The 24,568-nt window shown below is 34.4% G+C and overlaps 1 protein-coding gene and 2 non-coding genes across 5 annotated transcripts in view; 2 read left to right on the plus strand and 1 right to left on the minus strand.

The window, feature by feature from the left end:
- Positions 1-1,485: 1,485 nt before the first annotated feature.
- LOC114324185 (U1 spliceosomal RNA) lies at positions 1,486-1,648 on the minus strand. Its single transcript, XR_003651501.2, has one exon. It is a non-coding gene; the product is annotated as a U1 spliceosomal RNA (small nuclear RNA).
- Positions 1,649-7,365: 5,717 nt separating this feature from the next.
- Positions 7,366-7,528, plus strand: LOC114324184 (U1 spliceosomal RNA). The gene has a single exon (XR_003651500.2). It is a non-coding gene; the product is annotated as a U1 spliceosomal RNA (small nuclear RNA).
- Positions 7,529-13,178: 5,650 nt separating this feature from the next.
- LOC114324160 (SET and MYND domain-containing protein DDB_G0284059-like) overlaps positions 13,179-24,568 on the plus strand; it is a 72,051-nt gene continuing 60,661 nt past the window's right edge. For 2 of the 3 annotated variants that reach the window (XR_007699162.1, XM_050655402.1), the window contains exons 1-2: positions 13,180-13,473; positions 15,559-15,730. Coding sequence is in view for 2 of the 3 variants with exons in the window: in XM_050655402.1 (XP_050511359.1) it covers positions 13,282-13,473; positions 15,559-15,730 (364 nt within the window). In the remaining variant the exon portion in view is untranslated. Of the gene's footprint in view, positions 13,474-15,558; positions 15,731-24,568 lie in introns of all 3 variants that reach the window. The other variant, XM_050655411.1, reaches the window with a different exon arrangement.

Raw genomic sequence — 24,568 nt, forward strand, 5'->3', positions numbered from 1 at the left:
GTCAGATGACCTTCGTTGCTACGAAAAAAATACATTCAGTGACATTAATGACAATTAATGTTTTAAAAATTATAAAAGTGATGACTTTCAATCGTCAAATATTTATAAAAACTTTGTGTTTAATTGTACTAATTTGTACTTACATAAATAAATTACAATAAAATTTTGGTTTTGAACAGTTTTATTCATGAAATAATCGCAACAAATTGCACTCGAACTCTAAAATTAATATATAATTTTTGCCCTCGTGACACTTTGACATAATTTCACTCGCCTTTGGCTCGTGAAATTAAAACTGTCAAAGTGTCACTCGGGAAAAATTCAATAATTTTAGAGCTCTTGTGCAATTACTACAGATTGTTTGGTTTTGACAACCTTGTCAAAGAATTAATTTGTGTATGTATTTTCAGTAGTAATTGCACAATAGCTTAAAAAATTCGATATTAATTTTAGAGATCGAGTGCAATTTGTTGCGATTATTTCATGAATAAAACTGTTCAAAACCAAAATTTTATTGTAATTTATTTATGTAAGTACAAATTAGTACAATTAAACAAACAGTTGTTATAAATATTAATTTGACGGTTGAAAGTGATCACTTTTATAATTTTTAAAACATTAATTGTTATTAATGTCACTGAATGTATTTTTTCGTAGCAACGAAGGGCATCTGACGTAATATACTTGACGACGGGAAATTATCAGTAGTAATTGCACAAGAGCTCTAATATTATTGAATTTTTCCCGAGTGTCACTTTGGCAGTTTTAATTATGTCAAAGTGTCACGAGGGCAAAAATTCTATATTAATTTTAGAGTTCGAGTGCAATTTGTTGCGATTATTTCATGAATAAAACTGTTCAAAACCAAAATTTTATTGTAATTTATATAATGTAAGTACCAATTAGTGAAATTAAACACACAGTTGTTATAAATATGTATTTGACGGTTGAAAGTCATCACTTTTATAATTTTTAAAACATTTGTCATTAATGTCACTGAATGTATTTTTTCGTAGCAACGAAGGGCATCTGACGTAATATGCTTAACGACGGGAGATCTCCAAAAATTATCACCTTAATTTGCATGTCTGTAGCTTTCTATTGGTCAGAATCTTCTAAGAATGAAATAATCGATTTAATTTAGATTTCTGTAGCTTTCTATTGGTCAGAGTCTCCTATGAATGAAATAATCATATTAATTAAATTAATTGATTAAGATTTGGTAATTTTTTAGAGATAACTATTTTATTAACATAAGATTAAACCTCAAATTCGAAAACGTTCTTTTTTATCTTTTAACCGTTGATTGATAAATATACCGAATCGCGAATCGTTTAAGAAAATTTTGTGACAAATTTTAGTAAGACACAAGACAGTCAATAGTATTTGGTAAGACACGACACATATTATTATGCAGTATGCATGTACAAGCACAATTACTTTGAAGACTTTTTGACTTCGACGATTTTGTTTTGATTATGTAACACCGGGACAGCGCGTACGCAGTCCCGACTACCAAAAATTATACGCCCGAGTTATCCGCATTAGGGATAATCGCAGGATTCAGCCCAATCGTAGTGCAATGAATAGGCCTCGTCCTGGGGGAACCGCCTTAATGATCACGGTAGCCCCTACGCCAGGTAAGTATGCCAAACACAACGTTCCCGAAATGCACCTGAAACTAAGTTACTACTTTCATAATAGACTGTAACTAGCTCCATCTAGGGGTTATAGTTAAAACTATAAAATTGATGTTTTCTGTTCGGAAATTTTCAAGTATGCGGTGTAGGGGAGTGCAATTAGAACGAAAACATGCATTGTTTCGAAATAATTCAAACAAGCTTATATTTTTATAAAACTTTTTTTGTTAGTTTATATACATGTTAAAGTAAAAAGTTCTACTCGCAGATTTGGCGCCGCTAATTGTTTATTAATTGTTTAAACAATAACAATTGTTTTGTATAAATAATTTTAAAAATATCGTTGAATTCATCATTTTACTTTGATCAAATATGTTTCTATTTTGTTTTTGGTTATGCTGAATCCGAATATGGCATTACAATTTGAAAATTCTTATACAGAAGCTCTTATACAGTATGTCTGCGTAGCTAGTAACCACATGGAAAACTTTTTTTATTATCAATTTTACGGAAAAAAGTTATTCTTCATGAAATACTCTGGATAGTCAAAAATCTAAAACTCAACCATCAGATATGAAATTTTATCAATTGTATACGAGTTATGTCAAAAATATGAATTTTTTTAAAGAGTAAAGTACCTTTATATTCCATCCAGCATATCAAAATATCCTATTATGAAAATTTGTTTGAAATTTTAAAAACTATATTTTAATATACAATTACATAATCAACTATTTATAATGGGAAATAAGGCACAATTTTACCAAAAAAAGATTTTATTAACGTTTCGAAGCCCAAATCGGGTTTCGTTGTCAAAATACAAAATACTACTAAAATAAACAAAAATGTTGTTGCTAAGTAAAAAAAATTCGTCTAATTCTACCAAATATTAAAAAAATATACAGAGTTGTTCTAAAGTTATGGCTTGGGAAAGAAATGATCAAAATCGATAAAACACCCTGTAACTCGCATATAAAAGTCGGTAGGGCAAAACATTTAGTACATCTAGAAAGGCCTCGGTGACCTCTATTCACCATTAAAGTATTTCCGTTTCCCAATGAAACACCCTGTATAAACATTTTTTAGCTGGTAATTTTCGGTTTTTGTATTACTTTTTTGTTATCTTTCTTAATTTTCTCAAAAAGAAATAGTGTATTTCATTTCGAAAATAAAATAATTTAGTGCATTTTAAAGACTACATCCTAAGCTTTAAAAAAGACCTATAAAACTGTAATAGACCTGTTCAAACTTGAGCAATACCACCCAACTATGTTGGGTTAATCTGTGGTAATACCGTCTTAGAGTGGTGTTAATTCTGTAAAAACTATGAAGTTTTCAAAAATTACATTTTTTGAGACGTCGTATCATTTGAATTAAATTTTTAAGATTTTTTTTTGAATGAAACATCGTTTAGTAAGATGTTTGAAAGGTAAGTTGTGCAAAGTTGAGAGTTTTATAAGAAAAATTGTATTAGTTACACATTTTTAAATCATTTTTAAACAAAATTCATGTAAGTCTCACTTTTAGCCCACACCGTACTTATGCCCATACATTTTATTTCCTTTTATTATAACCATAAGATAGCTTAATTATTCTTCTTTCATGTTCAATTTCTAAAATTTCATTTGATCGATCAGTTAAAGAATTACATTAAAATAACTCAACCGTGCACTTCGCCGTACGCTAGTTTACAGTGCGCCAATGTTTGTGAGAAGGGTGTCTTTAGCGTTATAAATAAAAAATTATAGAAGCTACAGATTTAATTTTAGAAAAATCTATATATGAGGTTTTTTTTGTAAAATTTTCTGAATTTTTCAATGGTCAAGTCAGTTTGTTTCTAAATGTATATTTTCGGAGTTATTTAAAAAAAACATCTAATTTCGCAGTTCATTTGTTTAATAAAAAAATGAAGCACCCACTTCTCGAGTAGAACTTTTTGATATGTTGTTTATTAAACAGTTCTTAATGAAATTACAAAAAGTTCTATCTTGTTTGATTTTTTCCGAAGTGAAAATCTATATGCACTCCCCTAGTGTCCCAAAAAGATTAAATAATTAGATCATATATGGTTAAAACGTTGATTGATAAATATACTGATATATGAATGAATATTAATCATTCATATATCAGTATATTTCGACCTAAGCCTATGCTCTATGGGGATTGGGAACATAATTATTCTAAAAGAGATTATCCTAAAAGGCCAAAAAACAATGTTAAGGTTGAGATGGCAGTAGACTGGTTGCAGCATGCAATAGTCGTCTCATATGAGGAAAACTGCCCGTTAAAAGAAAGTCACCCTCCCAGGCAAGTAACTTGGTGGAATAAGGAGCTGTCTGATCTCAAAAGAGAAACAAGACGGCTCTTCAATAGGGCGAAGAAATCAGGTGATTGGGAAGCATATAAGGCTAAACTGAAAACCTATAATAAGAAAATCCAATCCGCTAAGGAAAGATCCTGGAGAGAATTCTGTGAAATCATTGAAAGTGTACCTGAAAGCGCCAGGGTTAACAGAATCCTCAAAAGAGATAACATTAACAAACCCAAGTCAATGAAATTGCCCAATGGGAAGTATACGGACACAGAGAAGGAGGCTGTAGAGCATCTTTTAAGTGTTCACTTTCCAGGGTCGACGCAATTGACTGCTAATAACAATCATCAAGCAAACAATAGCCCAACCAAAAGGGACTGGCTGACCTCTGACGAGATCTTTGGTTCTCACAAGGTCAGATGGGCTATTGAAACTTTTGAACCTTATAAAACTGCGGGACAGGATGGTATATTTCCTAAGCTTCTCCAGGAGGGTCTGGAAATAATCATGGGTCCCCTGATCACAATATTTAGAGCTAGCCATGCTCTGGGATACATTCCCAAAGCTTGGAGAAGGGCAAGGGTGGCGTTTATTCCCAAACCAGGAAAATCAGATTACACCTTAGCAAAATCCTACAGGCCTATAAGTCTGACCTCATTCATGTTAAAAACCATGGAAAAAATCTTGAACGAACACATCAAGAAAAACAATTTAAATGAAAATCCACTGCACCAACGGCAATGGGCCTATCAGGCAGGGAAATCAGGTGAAGCCGCCCTGCACAATCTAGTGTCGGAACTCGAAAGGAGTCTGCATCAGAAAGAAGTCGCCCTTGCTGCATTTTTAGATATAGAAGGTGCATTTGATAATACCTCAATCGAGTCTATACAAAGCGCACTGGTGAGGAAGAAAATCAACAACACAACATGCAAGTGGATTATTCAGATGCTTCAGAGCAGAATAATATCCACAGATACGCATGAAGATACCATAAATCTGAGGGCAACTAAGGGATGCCCTCAAGGCGGTGTATTGTCACCGTCATTATGGAACATAGTTGTCGATGATCTGATTCATGGGCTAAGCGCCCAAGGAATCTGGGTCCAGGGTTTCGCAGATGATATCGTGATAGTAACTAGGGGAAAATTTCCCAGTACTGTTGCGTATCAGATGCGATATGCCCTTCACTACATAGAGAACTGGTGTCTGAAAGAGAACCTCTCCGTGAACCCTTCTAAAACTAAACTGGTAGCCTTTACAAATAAGAGGAAGCTTACTGAACTGAGTGAGCTGAAATTATTTGGAGAGGTACTGGAAAGAACCAATGAGGTTAAGTATCTAGGGGTAACCCTGGATTCGAAACTCAATTGGAATACTCATATTACCAATATAACCAATAGGGCTAAGCGACTCTTCTGGAACTGCAGGCGAGCTGTAGGTAAAACCTGGGGATTGAAACCAAAGGTGATATGTTGGTTGTACACATCAGTGATACGACCGACAGTTACTTATGGGTCAGTACTCTGGTGGAGAAAGACGGCTTTGCAATCTTGTGTGACCACTCTCACCAACCTACAAAGACAAGCGCTTCTAAATATAACAGGAGCCTTGAATAGTACAGGAACGGCTTCATTAGAGGCTATCACAGGTCTCCCTCCGCTGGAATTGTATATTTCGGCGGTAGCCTTTATGACCATCCTGAGGCTCAAAGCAAACAATACTTGGAGGCCAAATTATGTATTGAATAGCCACACAAACATTACTGGGACTATACTTGAGGAATACATCTTTATGATGAACTTAGATATGATGACACCAGAACTAATCTTCACTGAGAAGATTAACACAATTATACCATCTAAGAGAACAAAAAGTCCCAAACATTAATGGAGACTTAATATGGTTCACTGATGGATCTAAAACTGCCCATGGTACTGGATCAGGAGTCTTTGGGCAAACATGTAACTATAATAAATCTTACAGCCTAGGTCAACATACAACGGTGTTCCAGGCTGAAGTTTTTGCTTTGGTGGCCTGCATTGATGAAATAATTGATGAGGACCCTAAAGCTAAGAGAATCAACATTTACACAGATAGCCAATCGGCTATTCTGGCTGTAAAGAACCCTCTCACCAAATCAAAACTGGTGAGAAACTGCAAAGATCTCCTCAATAACCTGGCAAAAGACAACAAAGTGTCTTTAATATGGGTGCCGGGTCATGAAGGGGTGCATGGGAACGAACGAGCAGATATGTTAGCGAAACAAGGCTCGAGAAAAACTTTTGAAGGCCCAGAACCTTTCTGTGGCATCACTAAAGATGCTATGAAAAACGAGGTTCAGAAATGGCTGATAAAGAATCATCAAAATAAATGGAGAACCACTCAAGGGCAAATCCAGACTAAAAAAATAATCAAGAATATTGATAAAAAACTCTCGAACAGTTTGATGAACCTCAATAAACGAGAGATCAAAACGGTCACTGAAATGGTGACTGGACATTGTCGTTTAAGAAATCACCTATACAAACTAGGTAAGGTGAATGAACCATGGTGCAGAAAGTGCGAAATGGAAGAAGAAACTGCCATACACATACTATGCTATTGCAGTGTGCTAGGTGATGTAAGGCAGAACTTCACTGGTCAAATGAGGTTTGAACCAGAAGAGATCTTAAAACTACCAATAAGAAAACTGTTGGCCTTCGTTGAGGCCACAGGACTTATTAAAGTTTAAGGAGAAGAACAGGGTTTGGTACAAAGGTCTTATGACCAAGTGCCAGAGACTAACGAGTCTCGCCTGAGTTAAGAAGAAGAAGATCAGTATATTTATCAATCAACGTTTTAAGGGGATGGGTTTCGGCTTCAATGCTATTTAAATGGGATTCATTTTTTTCGAATCCTGAGAAAACTAATAACTATTTTTGAAAAATTTAAACGCAGAATGAAAGATTACGTTATTACCGAGGGCTGAAAGTCCCTGGAAACTTATATTATGTCTATTTTAATAAGTTACAGGGGTGAAAAACTAAGAGAAAATTTAGTGTGATTTTTAATTTCAAATATCCCATTCAAAAGAAACTTTTTAGTCATTCTAAGGGACTTTCGGCATCGGTAATAAAGTAATCTTTCATTCTGCGTTTAAATTTTTCAAAAATACTTATTAGTTTTCTCGGCATTCGAAAAAAAATGATTACATTTTTAAAATACATTGACATTTTTGACAGGCGTAAAAATGTTCCTTTCCTCTAACCATGATCTAATTATTTAATCTTTTTGGGACACCGCATACTTGAAAATTTCCGAACAAAAAACATCAATTTTATAGTTTTAACTATAACCCCTAGATGGAGCTAGTTACAGTCTATTATGAAAGTAGTAACTTAGTTTCAGGTGCTTTTCGGGAACGTTGTGTTTGGCATACTTACCTGGCGTAGGGGCTACCGTGATCATTAAGGCGGTTCCCCCAGGACGAGGCCTATTCATTGCACTACGATTGGGCTGAATCCTGCGATTATCCCTAATGCGGATAACTCGGGCGTATAATTTTTGGTAGTCGGGACTGCGTACGCGCTGTCCCGGTGTTACATAATTAAAACAAAATCGTCGAAGTCAAAAAGACTTCAAAATAATTGTGCATGTGCATGCATACTACATAATATATTATATAATATATATATATATATATATATATATATATATATATATATATATATGTGTCTTATTTCTCTATGGTGTCTTACTAAAATTTGTCACAAAATTTTTTTAAACGATTCGCGATTCGGTATATATCAATCAACGGTTAAAAGATAAAAACGCTGGACGGAAGGGCCGCCCGAGAACTTTATCGTACCGATCTATTTTATCGTTATCGTACAAGATACTGGCATTCTATAAAAAGAACAAAGTTACTCGTTATTTTGATAGGTATTTTAGAAACACCTTGTATAATTAAAAATATTTTATGGTTCTACGCATCATTAATTCCTGCATTTGAGAAAATGTTCGATGCCATATTTCGGGGACACACTATAGATATAGTATTTTTACTACAAAAGCGATATTACGTAGGGCAAAATTTTTGACGTAAAACCTCTTACGTCCTTTGACTCTTACGTCAAAAATTTTGACCTACGTTTATACTACCATGTTTATAATAAACATGGCAATAATGAAAAGTCACATTCTAATGTTTTGACAGTTCTCTTACGTCAAAAATTTTGACCTACGTAATATCGCTTTTGTAGTAAAAATACTATATATAGATTATTGCATAACTCAATAGAAGATTATAGTCTTACTTTCATTTCAAATAAGTTCATTTTTCCTGAGAAATTAATAGTTTACAATATTTGCATTTCATTCTATTTCTATTACGCCAGTCAATGTGCGAGATTAAGAACAAGATATTACCTCCTAATTCTATCCTACTGCATGGATTTTAATGAAATTTTGGGAGTAGCCCAATCTCCTAATTCAAAGTCTATCCTATATACTATGGCGCTTTTATCATGGGGTCGGTTCCCACCACTTCTCGGGGGTGGAACATTTTTATTTTCGAATTACATGGAGAAAAAGGAAGATTTTTAAGAAAATTTAAAAATGCATTCTATAATTTTATCACATTTTTTACAAAAACCATTCATTTTAAACCCGTTCAACTTTTTGAAAGTAGAAATAACACTATATTAAAAGGTATTGCAGAAGAAAAATAATTCATTTAAATTGTGGTGGATGAGGGGTTAAATGTATGTACTTCTCATTTTTCCTTAAAGTACATTAGTCATATATTTTTTTGCACCATATCTCGCTTAGTTTGAATGTCACCGACATTTAACGGCGCTCGCTTTAAAGGCCTTTTCAAACACTACAAAAGGCGTTAGTAGCATTATACACCTAAAACCTACCGTTCCTCTGTTATTTCAAGTTTAATACACCAATTTGAGCATGCACCAAAAAACAAACTCTTTTCACCTACCATATCTCTTTTTGTATTATAAATAGAACATTTACGAAGGAACGAATCTCTTTGTTATTTATAATCTAAAAAATGTTTTATATATGTAGTGTTTTTAGTTCTATGCATAGTTTTTAAGGCTTTCACAAAAAATCGTCCGAAAAGGTGTCATTTTTTAATGAAAATGGCCAATTTTCAACTACGCATAACTCAAAAAGTATTGAGTTCTCAAAAAAAAGTATGACCACTTTTTGCTTAGAAATAGGTTCTCTAGCTACTTCCGTGCTTATTTTGACTCGGCCAACAAATTTTCCACCCCCTTGAAGGGGTGGGAACCGCCCCAAGATAAAAGCGCCATAGTATATAGATTAGATTTTGTTTCTTGAGCTATTCCCTATTTGCTGTGAAAATATCAAGTACATTGATGTAGTAGGATGGAATTCGGAGCCAAATACCCTCATTGACTGCCCTATAATAATGCTCTACTCTACTATCGCGTGAGAGAGGACACACACACGATTATAGCAAAATTTCTATTTACTGTAACTTTTCGTGTTTTTGAGCTACAGCAACGAGTTTTACGTCATTGGAAAGGTAATTTTGCATTCTTTCAAAATGTGTAAAAATATACAGTTCGTATCTAAAAAAATTAAGAGTTTTTTTTTCATTTCCGGTTCAACCGGAAGCCATATTTTGGGTAAAATTTATTATAATAATAGATAATAAGGTACCATATACGTTTGCAAAATTTCAAATTTTAGTTTCTATTACAAAGGAAGTTACCGGTACTCGAATATTTTTTTATAAAAAATTCATAACTCCCCTCCTATGGGGAGTTAAGAAATCTGACTAATGTCATTCAATTACCGATAGGATATTAAAATATATCAAAAAATAAACAAATTCCTTGAAGCCATTTTTGAGAAAATCTAGTTCAAAGTTATGTCAAATTTTGATCCCTTAAATATAGGCAACCCATAACTTTTTCTGAAAAACGATAATATTCTTCTTATAGCCCCATCTTTAGGCTATATAACGACTTTTTCAAATTAAACTTATCTTAAACAAGTTTTTAGATAGGTAGGGAAATGTGTCGGGTGGGTGGTCGGCCATCTTGGCCGCCATTTTGAATTTGGAAATGTCAAATTCCGTATTTCTAGTTACCTATCGATGAGCTAACTTTGAGTTAAATTTCATTCGTTTCGGTCAAAATTTGCAAAAATGGGCCCTAAATAACCCCCTATTTCGGCCCCCCTTTGAGAGGTTTTTTTAAAAGCTTAGTTTCTCGACAAAATTCTCTTAAACTTACTCATACCGAATTTCATCGAAATCGGTCCAGTAGTTTTTGCTGGGCGGTGGCGACATACGTACGTACGTACATATAATACGTACATACGTACATATAATACGTACATACGTACGTACATACTTCCGACATGTTTTTTTATTTGCTTTTTAGACTCAGGGGGACTCAAAACGTCGAAAAAAAGTGAAATCTGAAAAATTTTTTTTTGCACGATCCTATAACTTTATCTATTATACTACGTATGTCGTACGATAAAGTAAAAAAGAACGTTTTCGAATTTGAGGTTTAAACTTAAATGTCAATAAAAAAGATATTTTTACAGTAAAGTAGTGAAAATACAAAGTGGACTAAATTGCAAATATTTTGTAGATAGGTACTACGGTATGCGGCAAAATAAACTACTGAAATTCGTATGCCTCAAATTTGTATGTGCCAGGCGATGAAACGTATTGGGTCGTTTCAGAACGTCGTTATAACGTATGTGAATGGCTTTATGATGTTAGGTGCTTCAGAACGGTTCTCAGTTTTGCAGAAAAAAATTTTCTGGTGGAGTACACTATTTTCGGTCATATGGAAAAGGTCACCAAAACGGTCCAAGCTTAAAATCAACAATGGTTTCAGCAGGACGGAACAACCTGTCACACTGCCAGGGAGTCTCTTTAAATACTGCGCGGTCATTTTGGGAGTTGCCACTCACCAGAACTAACGCCACCAGATGCGTACATATGGGGAATACTGAAGGAGGCGGACAGATCCACCGTCTGCCATTTCGGAATTGTGGACTAGAATTAAAGATTTTTTCGTGCCAGAGGCAGCGGCTAATCTAGAAATTTACCTTAGGGGGAACTTCCAATGGAAAACCAACCAAGACATAAAAAAGATATAAACTCAGGTTACATAAAAAACCTAATTAATAACTTATAGGCATTAAGTTCCCTTAATTTTCTTAACTAGCGTGTTTATTTAGTTGAATTTGTCTTCCTGTGATTTCGGTTTTATGTCAGCTAATATATTTTTATGTTTGAACAATTTCTTCTTTTTTAATTTTGGACCTTGTTAGGGGGGAATTTTCCTCATTTCCCTCCCTTTAGATCCGCCACTGGTAGAGGGCATCTTTAACATCTGTTTTATCGGGAACGTGCGTCGTCGTGAATAATGTTTGTAAGGCTATATCATGTATACTAAATATACAGTGCGTTGGAATAAGTGTTACCCCCCTGTTAACTTGTTTATTTTAAGAATATAAGCAAAACGCTCGGACAGGTCGATTTTTAAACTAATCATAGTATATTATACCATCAACGTTTCAAACTTTACGCAATCCCTCTTCAGGTGACAGCCATAACTTTGATTTTTTTAAATGGTAAAGTACATCATGTGCGTGTGACACCTCATTTAACAGCATTTGAAATACTGATTAGAAAAATGTATACTTTAATCCTTTTGAGAGCGTAGGCGCAAAATTTCGGTCGAACTCTTTTTAAACGCATTTATTTTTTTCAAATCCCGAGAAAACTAATATGTATTTTTGAAAAATTGAAATGCAGAATGAAAGATTAGATTATTACCGAGGGCTGACAGTCCCTTAGAATAAACAAAAAGTTTCTTTTGAATGATATATTTGAAATTAAAAATCCCACTAAATTTTCTATTTTTTTCACCACTGTGACTTATTAAAATAAACATTATAGGAGTTCTCAGGGACTTTGGACCATCTAGAATAATGTAATATTTCATTCTGCGTTTAAATTTTTTAAAAATATTTATTAGTTTTTTCAGGATTCGAAAAAATGATTGCATTTAGAAAGAAATCGACCGAAATTTTGCGCCTACGCTGTCTAACAGGATTAAAGTATTATACATTTTTGAAATCAGTATTTTAAGAGCTTTTAAGTGAGGTGTCACATGATGTACTTTCCCATTTAAAAAAAAAATCAAAGTTATGGCTGTCACCTGAAGAGGGATCGCGTAAAGTTCGAAACGTTGATGTTATAATATACTATGGTTAGTTTAAAAATCGACCTGTCCAAGCGTTTTGCTTATATTCTTAAAATTAACAAGTTAACAGGGGGGGGTAACACTTATTCCACCGCACTGTATAAATAACCATAAACATTTAAATATTCATTTCAGTACTGTTTATTTTGCCGCTAGATGTCAATTTTCTTGTTTCTTGTATTTGTGAGTATGTCTTTATGTTTATGTGTACCTATGTGTATTTGTGTATGTCTTTATGTTTACAGAAGCCGTTTGTGTTAAGTGGTTTATTTCGCATAGTTCAATCAGTCTCTCCTTCTTCTTCTTCTTGCAGTACCGTCTCCTATCGGAGGTTGGCTACCATCACAGCAATCTTAACTTTGTTGGCTGCAGCTCTGAACAACTGTATTGAGCTAACTGCACCCATACCACTCCCTTAAATTTCGCAACCAGGAAATCCTCCTACGTCCCACATTTCTCTTTCCCGAGATGTTTCCTTGGATTATGAGTCTTAAGAGAGAGTACTTTTCTCCTCTTATTATGTGGCCTAGATATACTCAAGTTTTTTCGTTTATCAGTCTCTCCACGTTATCATTTATTACATCTTCTCCAAATCTACCTACTGTTTTGTCGCTTTCTTTTCTTCCTATTCTTCCATTCAGGTCACCGGCAAATCATATACCATATACCTAATTTCTTGAAAATATTTTTTTTTCACCTAAACTTTGATATATTTTGATTTTATTTTATTTGATCAGGCTATATACTGAAATTATTGTTTTTTATGGCATCTGGTTTTGTCGAATATTACGTTGAAGATATATTATAAATTCCTTGCCGTTTCGGTTTCTTGTCTTTTTGTCTTTCAATATGTAAATCGAAACGATCGACGTAAATATACATATTATACCATTATATTTTTCTCGTGCTATGATACTAAGTTATGGTTGCTAAAAATACTCTCTTACCAGACAAGTCGCTTCAGAAATCTAAAAATAAAATGATGCCAGCGACTAGTATTTTGCGAAGATTATATAAAATAAGGTTAAAAAGAGGTTTTTAAAGTTTAATTACGTACACAAAAAAATAAGAAAAAATGGCTGAATTCGAAGACATGGCTTACAGAACTAAATGTAGTGAAAGAACTCTACAAACCGAGGTTAAAGGATTTTTTATGGATTTTGTGGAATTAGTCAAAGATCGGGCCGGTAAAACATGGATTCAAAACACCTTTGGCAAGCTTAAAACCGACTCTGAAAGAATAAGGAGTATATATACTTCTGATGAGGTAAATAATTTATTTCATATTTCAATAATTTGTTTCATTATTATTTACTTAGATCGAAAAACCTTGAAGACTATGCCATAAAGGCATCATTTTATATCATACCACAAGATTATTAGAAATCTCGAAATAGGATAAGTTACAAAATCTTTTTTTCGACGCCTATTATTTTACCATTGTTAACTGATATACTTTCTAGTGACAACCTTTTACTTATTAATATTTAGGTATAGTGTAAGTAAAAAATATAATAGAAATCCTTTAAAAGCCGAACGTGTTTACCGACCGGTTTGAATTCAGTCTACGAAGTGCGAATCGTTTAGTTGGGAGTATTTCCTTACTAGAGTGTAATTAAGTGTGTCAATGTACAAATGTACAGTGTACAACCAATTACAAGTGTAATAATAAAACGAGGCTCTTGTTTTAAAATAGTTATTTATGAAACAGTTCGTGAAGTATGCTTTTTGCGAACGCACGCGATTTTTAGAGCACGAGCGACAACGGAGAGAGTGCTATAAATCGCGCAAGTTCGCAAAAAGTTCTTCACGCACAGTTTCATACAATATTTTATCTACGATAAACAAATAAAAAAAGCTGTAACTCTTCGCCACTGGAATTCATTTCTATTCTACAATTTTTAGAACTTTGACATTTAAAAATTCTAACTACTTCCAAACCACAAAACTGTCAAAACTTTTGTTGTATTTCATTGCTCATATTGTCATCACCATGACAACGCGAAAGTTAAGGATTGTCACCATGACAACTCGAAAGTTAAGAACAGTGCGAAAAAGTAAATCCAATTTATTAAAATACATTGTTACTTCACGCACACTTTAAATCCTTCACGCACTGCTATCTATAATGACAGTTTTCACAAATTAAAAACTTATACCTACATAATATGACATAGAGTAGATAAAATATTTTACGGTTTTTTATTTATAAAATAAATAAAAAAGAGGGGGACATGCCTGCATCTCTTGCTGAATTAAAAAAAATGAACTGTATACTTAAATTAATTTTAGATTTAACTATGTATTTATAAAGTTATTTTAGTAGGTATAAAGCGTGAGCGGCCGTGGAGTAACGGCATAATCGCTGGCCTCATACGCCAGTGTACGTGGGTTCGATCCCTGCCAAAGACAAACCATTTTCATTTCCAATAATGACACGAGCCGTCTCACCGTGCCTCGGAGAGTACGTTAAGCCGTCGGTCCCCCTGGGCTAGTGTACATCGACACTAGTTACTTAAAACAGGGTTAAAGATGTAAATGGCGCCGGAACTATCCGAAAGGATCTCCCCGGCAAAAATGCCATACGATATTATTATTATATAGTAGGTATAAATAATTCTAACAATAACAATAGTTTTTACGAAAGCTGTTCTACATTAGTTATCAATGCAAGCATGTGGTAAGAGTACCGGTCCCTGTAAGTTTAAATGTAAATAAAAAAATTATCAAAATTAAATTTAGCACATACGATAGGTCCTGCTTTAACGGCATATAGGCACAAGCGTAAAAAATAAATATTTTAATTAAATATTTAATTATCAGAAAAAAACTGCCGCAGTACTATACCTTAAAGCAGAACTAACAAAACCTATAAATCTGACCGTTCTACTCATGTTCTACTATATTTATTACTTTGTATCATCTGTTCTTGAACAATGACATTTTTTGTTTTAATTTGCTAGATCCTTGTTGACATTTTGTTATGTCTCTTCCTAGGCTACTAAAATTTGTATATAACAAACGGTCGGCTTGATGGCTTAAGGGAGCACGGGTTAGAGTCACTTCTACATAAATACAATAATTTCGTATATTCATGTTTCGAGCCACACACCAGTCCAGACAAATTTTTCAAGACCTGTTTACTCTCCGATAGATGAGTATCTAGTATGGTAAGAGGTAGGATCTCGAGTCTGGGTGATACCATTCATAAATCCCTGCCGGAAGGGTTAAGATGCTAAAAAAAAAGGGAGTCACAACCTAGAGAACAGAGACATATCACATTCTTTGATTACTAGTTCTGATTTTGTTTCTGCTTACAATGGTTAGATAATAATAATTTCATTATTTTTAGACTAAAGATGCAGTTGTTAGTATATTATCTAATGTTCAAGAAATCTATAGAAAAAAAGATGCTACAGTTTCTCAATTGAAACGATTAGAAGCAGAAAACGTCCTCGAAAAGGGAGAGATGAGTAAATCATTGATGCTGTACAGTCAAAGTGTTCTTAGAGCTCCTAGAACTGGTGAGTAAGTACGATAATATTATAAGTATGTATGTATATTATACAGGGTGTCCAGAAACTCTACCGACAAACGAAGATAGGAGATTCCTCAGATAATTTTAAGACAATTTAACCAAATTCATCTAGTCCGAAAATGTTTCCTAAGGGAGCTAGAGCTCTTTGAAGATGGCGTCTTTTAAATAGTTTTTTCTTAAATACCTCCAGAAAGCTTCTAGTTAGAAAAACGAAAATTGGTACACATATTTATCTTCTAGAGATAAATCGATTTCATCCATTGTGAATTCCTAGTACCAGTCATAGGCGTTCTTTTTGAGTAGGGCAACGGTTATTTTATCGCATAACTTTTTGTCTTTAAGTTTTAAGCATTTTTGATACTGGATTATTAAATTGTGAGGTATTCTAGTACTAAAAGGTACTCTTGTTTTAAGTCGGTAGGACACACAGTTTTCTAGAAAAATCGATTTGAAAATTTTTCGTTTCCTGAATTTGAAAAAAAAAAAATGAAAAAATAAAAAAAATAAAACGGTGTATTTTACCAACTTAAAGCAAGAGTACCTTTTAGTACTAGAATACCTCATAATTTAATAATCTAGTGTCAAAAATTCTTAACAATTAAAGACAAAAAAGTTATGCGATAAAATAACCGTTGACCTACCCAAAACGGACGCATATGACCGGTACTAGAAATTCGCCATTAATGAAATCGATTCATCCCTGGAATATAAATAATCGTACCAGTTTTCATTTTTCTAAATAGTTTTTTTTTTGAAATTTTCTTTTGATATTCAAAAAACGAAAAATTTTCAAATCGATTTTTCTAGAAAACGGTGTATCCTATCGACTTAAAGTAGGAGTACCTTTTGGTACTATAATACCTTACATTTTAATAATCCAGACTCAAGAATGCTTAGAAATTAAAAATAAAAAAGTTATGCGATAATATAACTGTAGCCCTACCCAAAACGGACGCCTATGACTGGTACTAGAAATTTGCAATGGATGGAATCGATTTAACTCTGGAAGATAATTATGTGTACCAAGTTTCGTTTTTCTAAATAAAAGCGTTCTGGGGATATTTAAGAAAAACTAATTACCAGACGTCATCTTCAAATAGCTCCTTTAGGAAGCATTTTCGGACTAGATGAATTGGGTTAAAATGTATTAAAATTATCTGAGAAATCTCCTGTCTTCGTTTGTTTTTAAGAAATTTTGCGATTATTTTTCGAGTGAATAACATTAACATTTTCAAAAATCTATTAATCTATTACATCACTGGGGCTGCCAAGTAAGCGATGCAACTGAAAAGGAACGAGATGGATAGGCTTTGTTGCCCTTCAATTTATATATTTTGTGAATTTCTTCTTCTTCCGTTTGAATTAATTCGATTCGTAGATACAGTTCCCGGAACGAACCATGGTCGGCGACAAACGCTGTCATCGGTCGTACATCCACCTAAACTTTACGCGAGGATTTCTCTCACCGGCCATGGTCCGCTCAGGGAGCTGTATATAGAAATGTAGAGCTCTTCACTACTTCAACAGAGTCCTTTACTCTAATTTGATTTCCAGTTTTCTTTTCTCTTGTCTGTGTTAGTATTTTTTCCATTGTATGTTTATTTTAAGTCCAGTATAGTCCAGTCACCTTGACCGCTCTTTTCAATGGCAGCTAATCTGAAAAGCTCAACGTAGATTGCGCTTGTGTAGTTGGAGGTCACGTCAACTGTCCAAATCTATATATTTCTAAGTAAACATTGCATTTATTTCGCTGTGTGAATTTAATTTGGGAAAATAAGATGCCTCAGGGTTGTCCTATACCTTTGTCCTCATTTAGAATATCAGAATAAAGATTTCCCAAAGATAATCTGATGAGAAAAAAGTGGATTGTAGTAATAAGAAGAGATAAATATGTGCCGACAATAAATGCACGTATCTGCAATAAATATTTTGTTGAAACAGATTAGGTATTGCCCCTGGATTCGACTGCAAAAACATTAAATACTATTTATTTGTCTGTTATTTTGTTATCTTCTTCTTCTTGATGTGCCTATCCGTGACGAATGTTGGCGATCATCATGGCAATCTTCACTTTATCTGCAGCAACGCGGAAAACTGCACAGATGTTATGTTGAACCTGGTTCTGAGGTTCTTTAACCAGGATGTTCTTCTTCTTTCTGGACCTCACTTTCCAAATATTTTTCTTTGCAGGATGACTTGTAGGAGGGCAAATCTGGATTAATTTCGCATAATGTGTCCAAAGTATTCCAACTTTCGAGATTTGGTGGTGATTAGTACCTCTCGGTTCTTCTCCATTCTTCTAAGGACGTCCTCATTTGTGATCCGATCAGTCCATGGGATTTTAAGAATTCTCCGATATAGCCACATCTAAAATGCTTCCAATTTTCGGCGCGTATCTTAGTTGAAGGTCCATGATTCAACACCCTAAAAAAGGACAGAGAAGACGTAGCCTCTCAGCATTCTTACTTTTATACCAAGAGAAAGGTGGTTCTTGAAAAAGGCCCCCATACGGTTGAAGATTGATCTAGCTTTTCCGATGCGCGAGCTCTTATCTCTTGGTTCTTGGTCTCATTTTTCATTTATTATGGTGCCGGAGTAGTTGTAGTGCCTCACTCTTTCTACAGGGGTTTGGTTGATGTAGAGTTGACCTTCTGTTATCTTTTTCTTGCTAGTGATCATAAGCTTTGTCTCCTTTACGTTTATATTGAGTCTATATTGTTGACTGTAATACGTGATTTGTACATGAGGACTTGTAGGTCTTCTAGGTTAACCGCAAACACTATGGTATGATCTGCATTCCTGATGTTATTTAGCCGGTACCCGTTTAGTAGAAAACCTTTTTCAGTTTCGTGCAAAGCTTCGATAAATGTTCTTTCAGTGGAGTAAAGATTGAAGAAAATTAGGGAGGACAAAATGCAGCCTTAAATCACTCCACGCACGATTTTCAGATATTCGGTGTGTTTACCGTCAACTCCGAGGTTTGTAGTCTGATTCTAGTAAATATTTCTAATTACTTTCAGACCTTGGTTGTTAATTCCTGCTTCTTTTAGTATTTTTGCATCATCTCGGCGTGCTGTACTCGATCAAACGCTTTCTCGTAATCAACCAGACATGCGTATACGTCCCAATTGACGTCTTTGCAGCTCTGGAATAAGAATTGTATTGAAAACAAAGTATTTCTAGTACCAACAGCATTTATGAACTGAAATTTGACTTTCACACAGCTTGGAAATTCTTTCACGGATTATCTTTAGGAACAATTTTAGGAGATGACTCATCAGTCTTTTATTTTTTCATAATTCTTACCCCAATCTGTAGCGCTGGAGTTTAAAGGTTTTAGTTCAATAGTAAATTTACAAAGGATTAAATTGTTTCCCTCTCTGTCATGTGAATAACTTTCTTCCAGTAATTCTCGCATTTCTTCTCAATTTGTTTTTCAACTCATAAACAGTTCAAGATCCGTATTTTTCTGTTCTAATTTATTAAATCGCAATAATTAAAACAAAACTACCATAAAAACTTAAAGAACTGTCAAAACGTTGACCCCCAACTACACTAGCGCCGCCAAGCGGGAGCAATGGCGTACGTAGCTGCCATTGTGAATGTGTCTGTCGCCTCCTCCACCTTACCGGACGTGATTAATGTGATCATCGAGCATGCGGCAAGTTGTATTAATTTGTATTAAAAGAGTGGCTCTTTTGATATTAAGGTGTCTTATGACATATTCAAAGGCCTAATTTAACACTGTTAGAGCCAGCCCATCGCCTTGTTGTAGACCTTGGACTATTTCAAAGCATTGATTAAATTCATTCTGTATACGGACCGTCGCCGTCGGCGTCGCTTTTGTTGAGTCCATATTGTTGAGCATGATATAGGTTTTTCTGAGCTCTTTCCATGTTTCTGTTGTGCGGCTTTCTTCCAGTTACTTTAGGTTTAGGTTGTCAATCCATCTAGTTGGTGGGCGGCCTCTGCTCCGTACTTCCGTCGTGGCCTCCAAATGACAATACGTGGGGTCTACGCAGTCCCGGATTAAGAATGTTGAGGCCCCTAGGCAACCCAAGCTATGAGACTCCTTAAGAAACCTCCGCTTTCTCCGTTTTTAATAATTTTTATTTTTGAGAATGCCCGTTCGCCTGTTGCGAAATAACTTGAAATGACTGTAAAGCAGAAATAAATTGTTTTCTCTGCAAGTCTAGAAGCCGGGATATAAAATATTTGAACTGCTCTAGTTCATCTTCAATTTCAGATTCAATATCATCAGGATAGTTTTACTATCCTGATAAATTACTGACAGCGTTGATGCGTTCTAAAATTGTTGCCCCAAACTTGTGGCCAAAACATTCTGAATGTTTCTTTTTTTGACATTTCTTTCAACAAACACTTAGCCTCATGAACTGTTTCATCTTTCTGATTAGTGTCTTCAGCAAGAGTATGAAGAGCAGATTTGAAAGCGTTGTTACCTTTACCTTTAGCTCTTGTTGCATATAGTGCTGCTTGTGCTTTTAAGGACTAGATCGGCTTGAATGGGATCGCTTAGTGGAGTTTCATTTAAGCATTTGGTCATAACTTCCCAACGGTGCGTAGAGACTGAAAAAAATTGTACGCGAACTGAACAAACCAAAAAGCAGCACTTACTCCAACTAAATTAAGTGAGTGTGCGGCACAAGGAATGTAAAATACAAGTTTGTTAATCTTAGATAAATGATCCTGAAAACCATTGTATTTGCCTGACATATTTGCTGAATTTTCGTATGATTACATGATATTTAAAAGTTATACGTTTTGATTCTGTTTTAGATCTTGCTTAAGGATCTTTTCTCTCTATAGCTTTTTCTTGCGTTTCCTGCTCCACTCTCGAATCTGTTTTTACTATTTACCTCTGTAGTACTGTTTTTTCTACCAAATCGCATTCATTAGCGATTTATTCTCACAAAATAACTTTCTATGTAAACAAAAGTATGCATTGTAATGTAGTTTTATACGTGCACCATCACTTGCGGTATTGCGCGATATTTGAATTTTTCAACATAATATGATTTATAGTTTTTATTTAATTCTAGTTATTCTTTTGGGCCCTGCGAGGCCCCCTTTGGCACCGAGGCCCCTAGGCAACTGCCTACTTTGCCTAATGGTTAATCCGGCACTGGGTCTACGATTGTCAGATAATCAGGCGACGTGTTCTACCCAATTCCATTTTACTGACGTGATTCTCTCGATAGCTTGTGTGGTAATTAACTATTCTAAATGGGAAATAAGCCACAATTTAATTTAAACAAATGATTTTATTGACGTTTCGATGTAATACAAAATATTAAATTTAATATTTTGTATTTTGACAATGACATCCGATCTGGACATCGAAACGTTAATAAAATAATTTTTTTGTTTTGTGGCTTATTTCCCATTAGAATAGCTAATTACGAAAATGCCACAAATAAATAGCTTCAGAAGAAGAGCTTCTGTGGTTTTGTTCTACGACGTATTTTCTCGTTTAGGATTCTGTCTGTCAGAGAGACACCTAACATCTAGCGCGCCACAGCCCTATGAGTCACATGAATTTTATTTACTACCTATTTTGTGAGTGTTAATGTTTCTGCTCCATAAGTGAGTAAAGGTAAAACATTTTGAGGTCTTTGAGGTCATCATTTTGACCCGTGTTGAGCTGGCCCCCCCACTTGCAAAAACCAAAAAACAAATAGCCCTGATTTATGAGCTATTTATGAGCTTTCATATTCCGCAAACTAAAAATTTTGAGCTCGTTCCACTGAGCAGGAATTTAATACTTTAGTGGGAGGGGGGGCTGACTCAGCCCCCCCACTACTTAAAAATAGGAATATTGAATCGGTTTTTGCGGCAGAATTACGAGCTATTTATGAGCTCTTGAAATTATATAGTTTCGATTTTTGAGCTCATCCCCTTCACCCCCAAACAACCCTTTAATTGATTTAACTTAAGAGAAAAATGCTGAGAAAACTTAAAATATATCGTATTGTGGATATAATTCCTATAGCTTATATACTCTAAGAATAAACTATTAAATCACGTGCATTTCGATCATAGAGCTACAACCCCTTCGCATGAAAACCACCCTATCTTCCCGGCTTAAGAGAAAGTTGTACTTAAATGCATTAAATTAATTATTTGGCGACTACATATCATTTAATAATTTATAAGCTTCCAAATTACGCGCATTTAGATCAGTAAATTGCAATTTATTTGTATAGTGCAGTCACTGAAGGTAAAAATCAACTTCAATTTCGGTGAACCTTCATCGATTTTCACGAAAATTGGTCAGTGGTTAGAGGATACGTCAAGAAACAAAGGTGACATGGTACCACCTTGCGCCTTTACCCTGAGGGTGGATACCGCCCCTTCTCGTGGGTGAAAATTATTTTATAAAAAATAACTGCACAAATCAATAAAAGAACAAATTAAAAGCAAAATTTATTATATAAAGTTATTAAAATAAGTCAATACTCTTTAAGTTATTAAAGATCAATTCTTTTAATGCATTTTAATTATTCGTGAAAAAAATGCATGTTTTGAAGCGGTTTTTCGTAAATCACTGAAAAACTGTAAGTTTTTACAAAAAAGTTAACAGTAGTTTAATTCGTATAGCTTATATTCTAAGAATAAACTCTTAAATCACGCGCATTCGACTATAGAGCTACAACCCCTTCGCAAGAAAACCATCCCATATTCCCGGCTTAAGAGAGAGTTGTACTTAAAATAATTTAAATTAATTATTTGGCGACTACATATCGTTTCATAATTTATGAGCTCGCAAAATATACTGTTCTTACGATGTCAGTTGGACCAGAGGCATTTTTGGGGTCCGGTCAATAATTCTACGAAGAGCATAGAAATAAAGATAAACCATATAAACATTTGCTTGCTTCAAAATTGATCACTCCTTGTATTAGTCCACATGGACGCGGGTGTGGCTTATTACTTTCTAACGTATCTTATTGGGCAATACTGAAGAGTAATTGGTCAAATTGTTCGGAAGTGCTTAGGCTCAAATCATATCGTTATCTGGTCAAAATACCTTCTCATGTTTCAAAGGCGGCAAGCAATATAAACACTAAATAAACAGTGTCGTCGTCATAACTTACAATTATTTTATTTTTATAATACATGTTTTGTCTCATTTCTTTAGTACTTAAAAAATGAATAAGCACATTAAATTGCATTTGTAAGTATTATATACTTTTAATGATCAATTTTAAATTTTATTGTATTGTATTATACTGAAACTGTATTGTTTATACAGGATGTCCCATATATTATGCGAGATTTAATGACGTCAATTTGCTCAGTCCGCTGATTGGATAATGTAATTAATGGAATTTTTCATGTTTCATATTTTTATTTTTTCCATATTTTCCTTTGTATGTGTCCATGTCTAAGAGCCATATATGAGGAGAGGGAGTGTACATTGATTGAAGACTCTTGATTTTAGGTATTGGGGGTATTTTTTTTCTTTAGAATAAAAGACAGTTTTCCGAGTGATGCCAGGACAATCTTATTATTTTTTTTTATTTCTTCGGTCTGATTTTTTTTTTATTTAATTTAGTGATTTGTCCTAGAATATCTCTTTTACTTGCTTTATTCTTGTTTGTGCCACTGTAATTATTGGTTCTCCTTGTTGATTGGTCATGGCTTTTGTTTTACTGTAAGCGATGTTCAGTCCCATCTTTGTCCATTCACTATCTAGTGCTTCCATCATTCTTGGTAATTCTTCACTATTTTCTGTTTTAATACAATATAATATATACTCACAAGTCAAAAGTGACATTTGGAAAAACTGTGTAGCTCATGTTCAAGTAAAATAAAAATATTATCTTGCTTTGCCACCAATATTAATGTCTTCTTCTTCTTTTCTTTCTTCTTCTTCTTGTGTAGACATGACTGTCTGTTTTTCAATGTGCCTCCAGTAAGTTGTCATTCCATCGTTTTCGTGGTCTTCCCACTTAGTTTTGGATCCCGCGTATGAAAAAAAAGTTGATTAATAGCAAGCTGAAAATTTTTTAATAGCTTAAGGGTGTCTAGTTGGAGAAACTTTGATATATGGGAACACTGGAATAGGGGAAGTTTTAATTGTGGAACAGGTTAAAAATTTGGAACGGCCAGACCACGAAAACGGCACATGTATTTTGTCCGACAGAACAGACTTAAACTCTCCGAACAGAGATTAAACTCTCATGCAAAAATCAGCCTACTATTTATCACCAAATGGGCGTTTTAATGAGTGGAACATGTAGAATATGTCAACTGACAGGAATTATGACAGGTGATAAATAGCAGTCTGATTTTTGCATGAGAGTTTAATCTCTGTTCGGAGAGTTTAAGTCTGACCGTTCCAAATTTTTAACCTGTTCCAAAATTAAAACTGCCCCTGTTACAGTGTTCTCATATATCACAGTTTATCCGACTAGACACCGTTTAAGCTATTAACAAATTTTCAGCTTACTATTAATCAACTTTTTTTTCATACGCGGGATACAGACCTAACTGATCGTCTTCCTATTGGGGAACCGTCTCTCGCCGTCCTTACTACTTTGTTTTTTGTCATTTGGCTCATGTAGTTGTTCCATTATACTCTTCTGCTTTTTACCCAGTTATTAATGTTGTCCACCTTGCATATCTGTCGTATATCTGCACTTCTAGCTCTTCTCATATCCCATCGATTTTTCAAAGTATTTTCATCTCTGCTGTTTCTTGCATTCTTTCTGTCCTTTCTGTATCAAGTCGTGTTTCTGCCGCGTATTTATGTCATTATTGGTCTGATAACTGTTGTGTAAATTGCGCCTTTCACTTCTTT

The sequence above is a fragment of the Diabrotica virgifera genome, chromosome 1 (genome assembly GCF_917563875.1).
Source record: "Diabrotica virgifera virgifera chromosome 1, PGI_DIABVI_V3a".
NCBI classification, from domain to species: Eukaryota; Metazoa; Arthropoda; class Insecta; order Coleoptera; family Chrysomelidae; genus Diabrotica; species Diabrotica virgifera.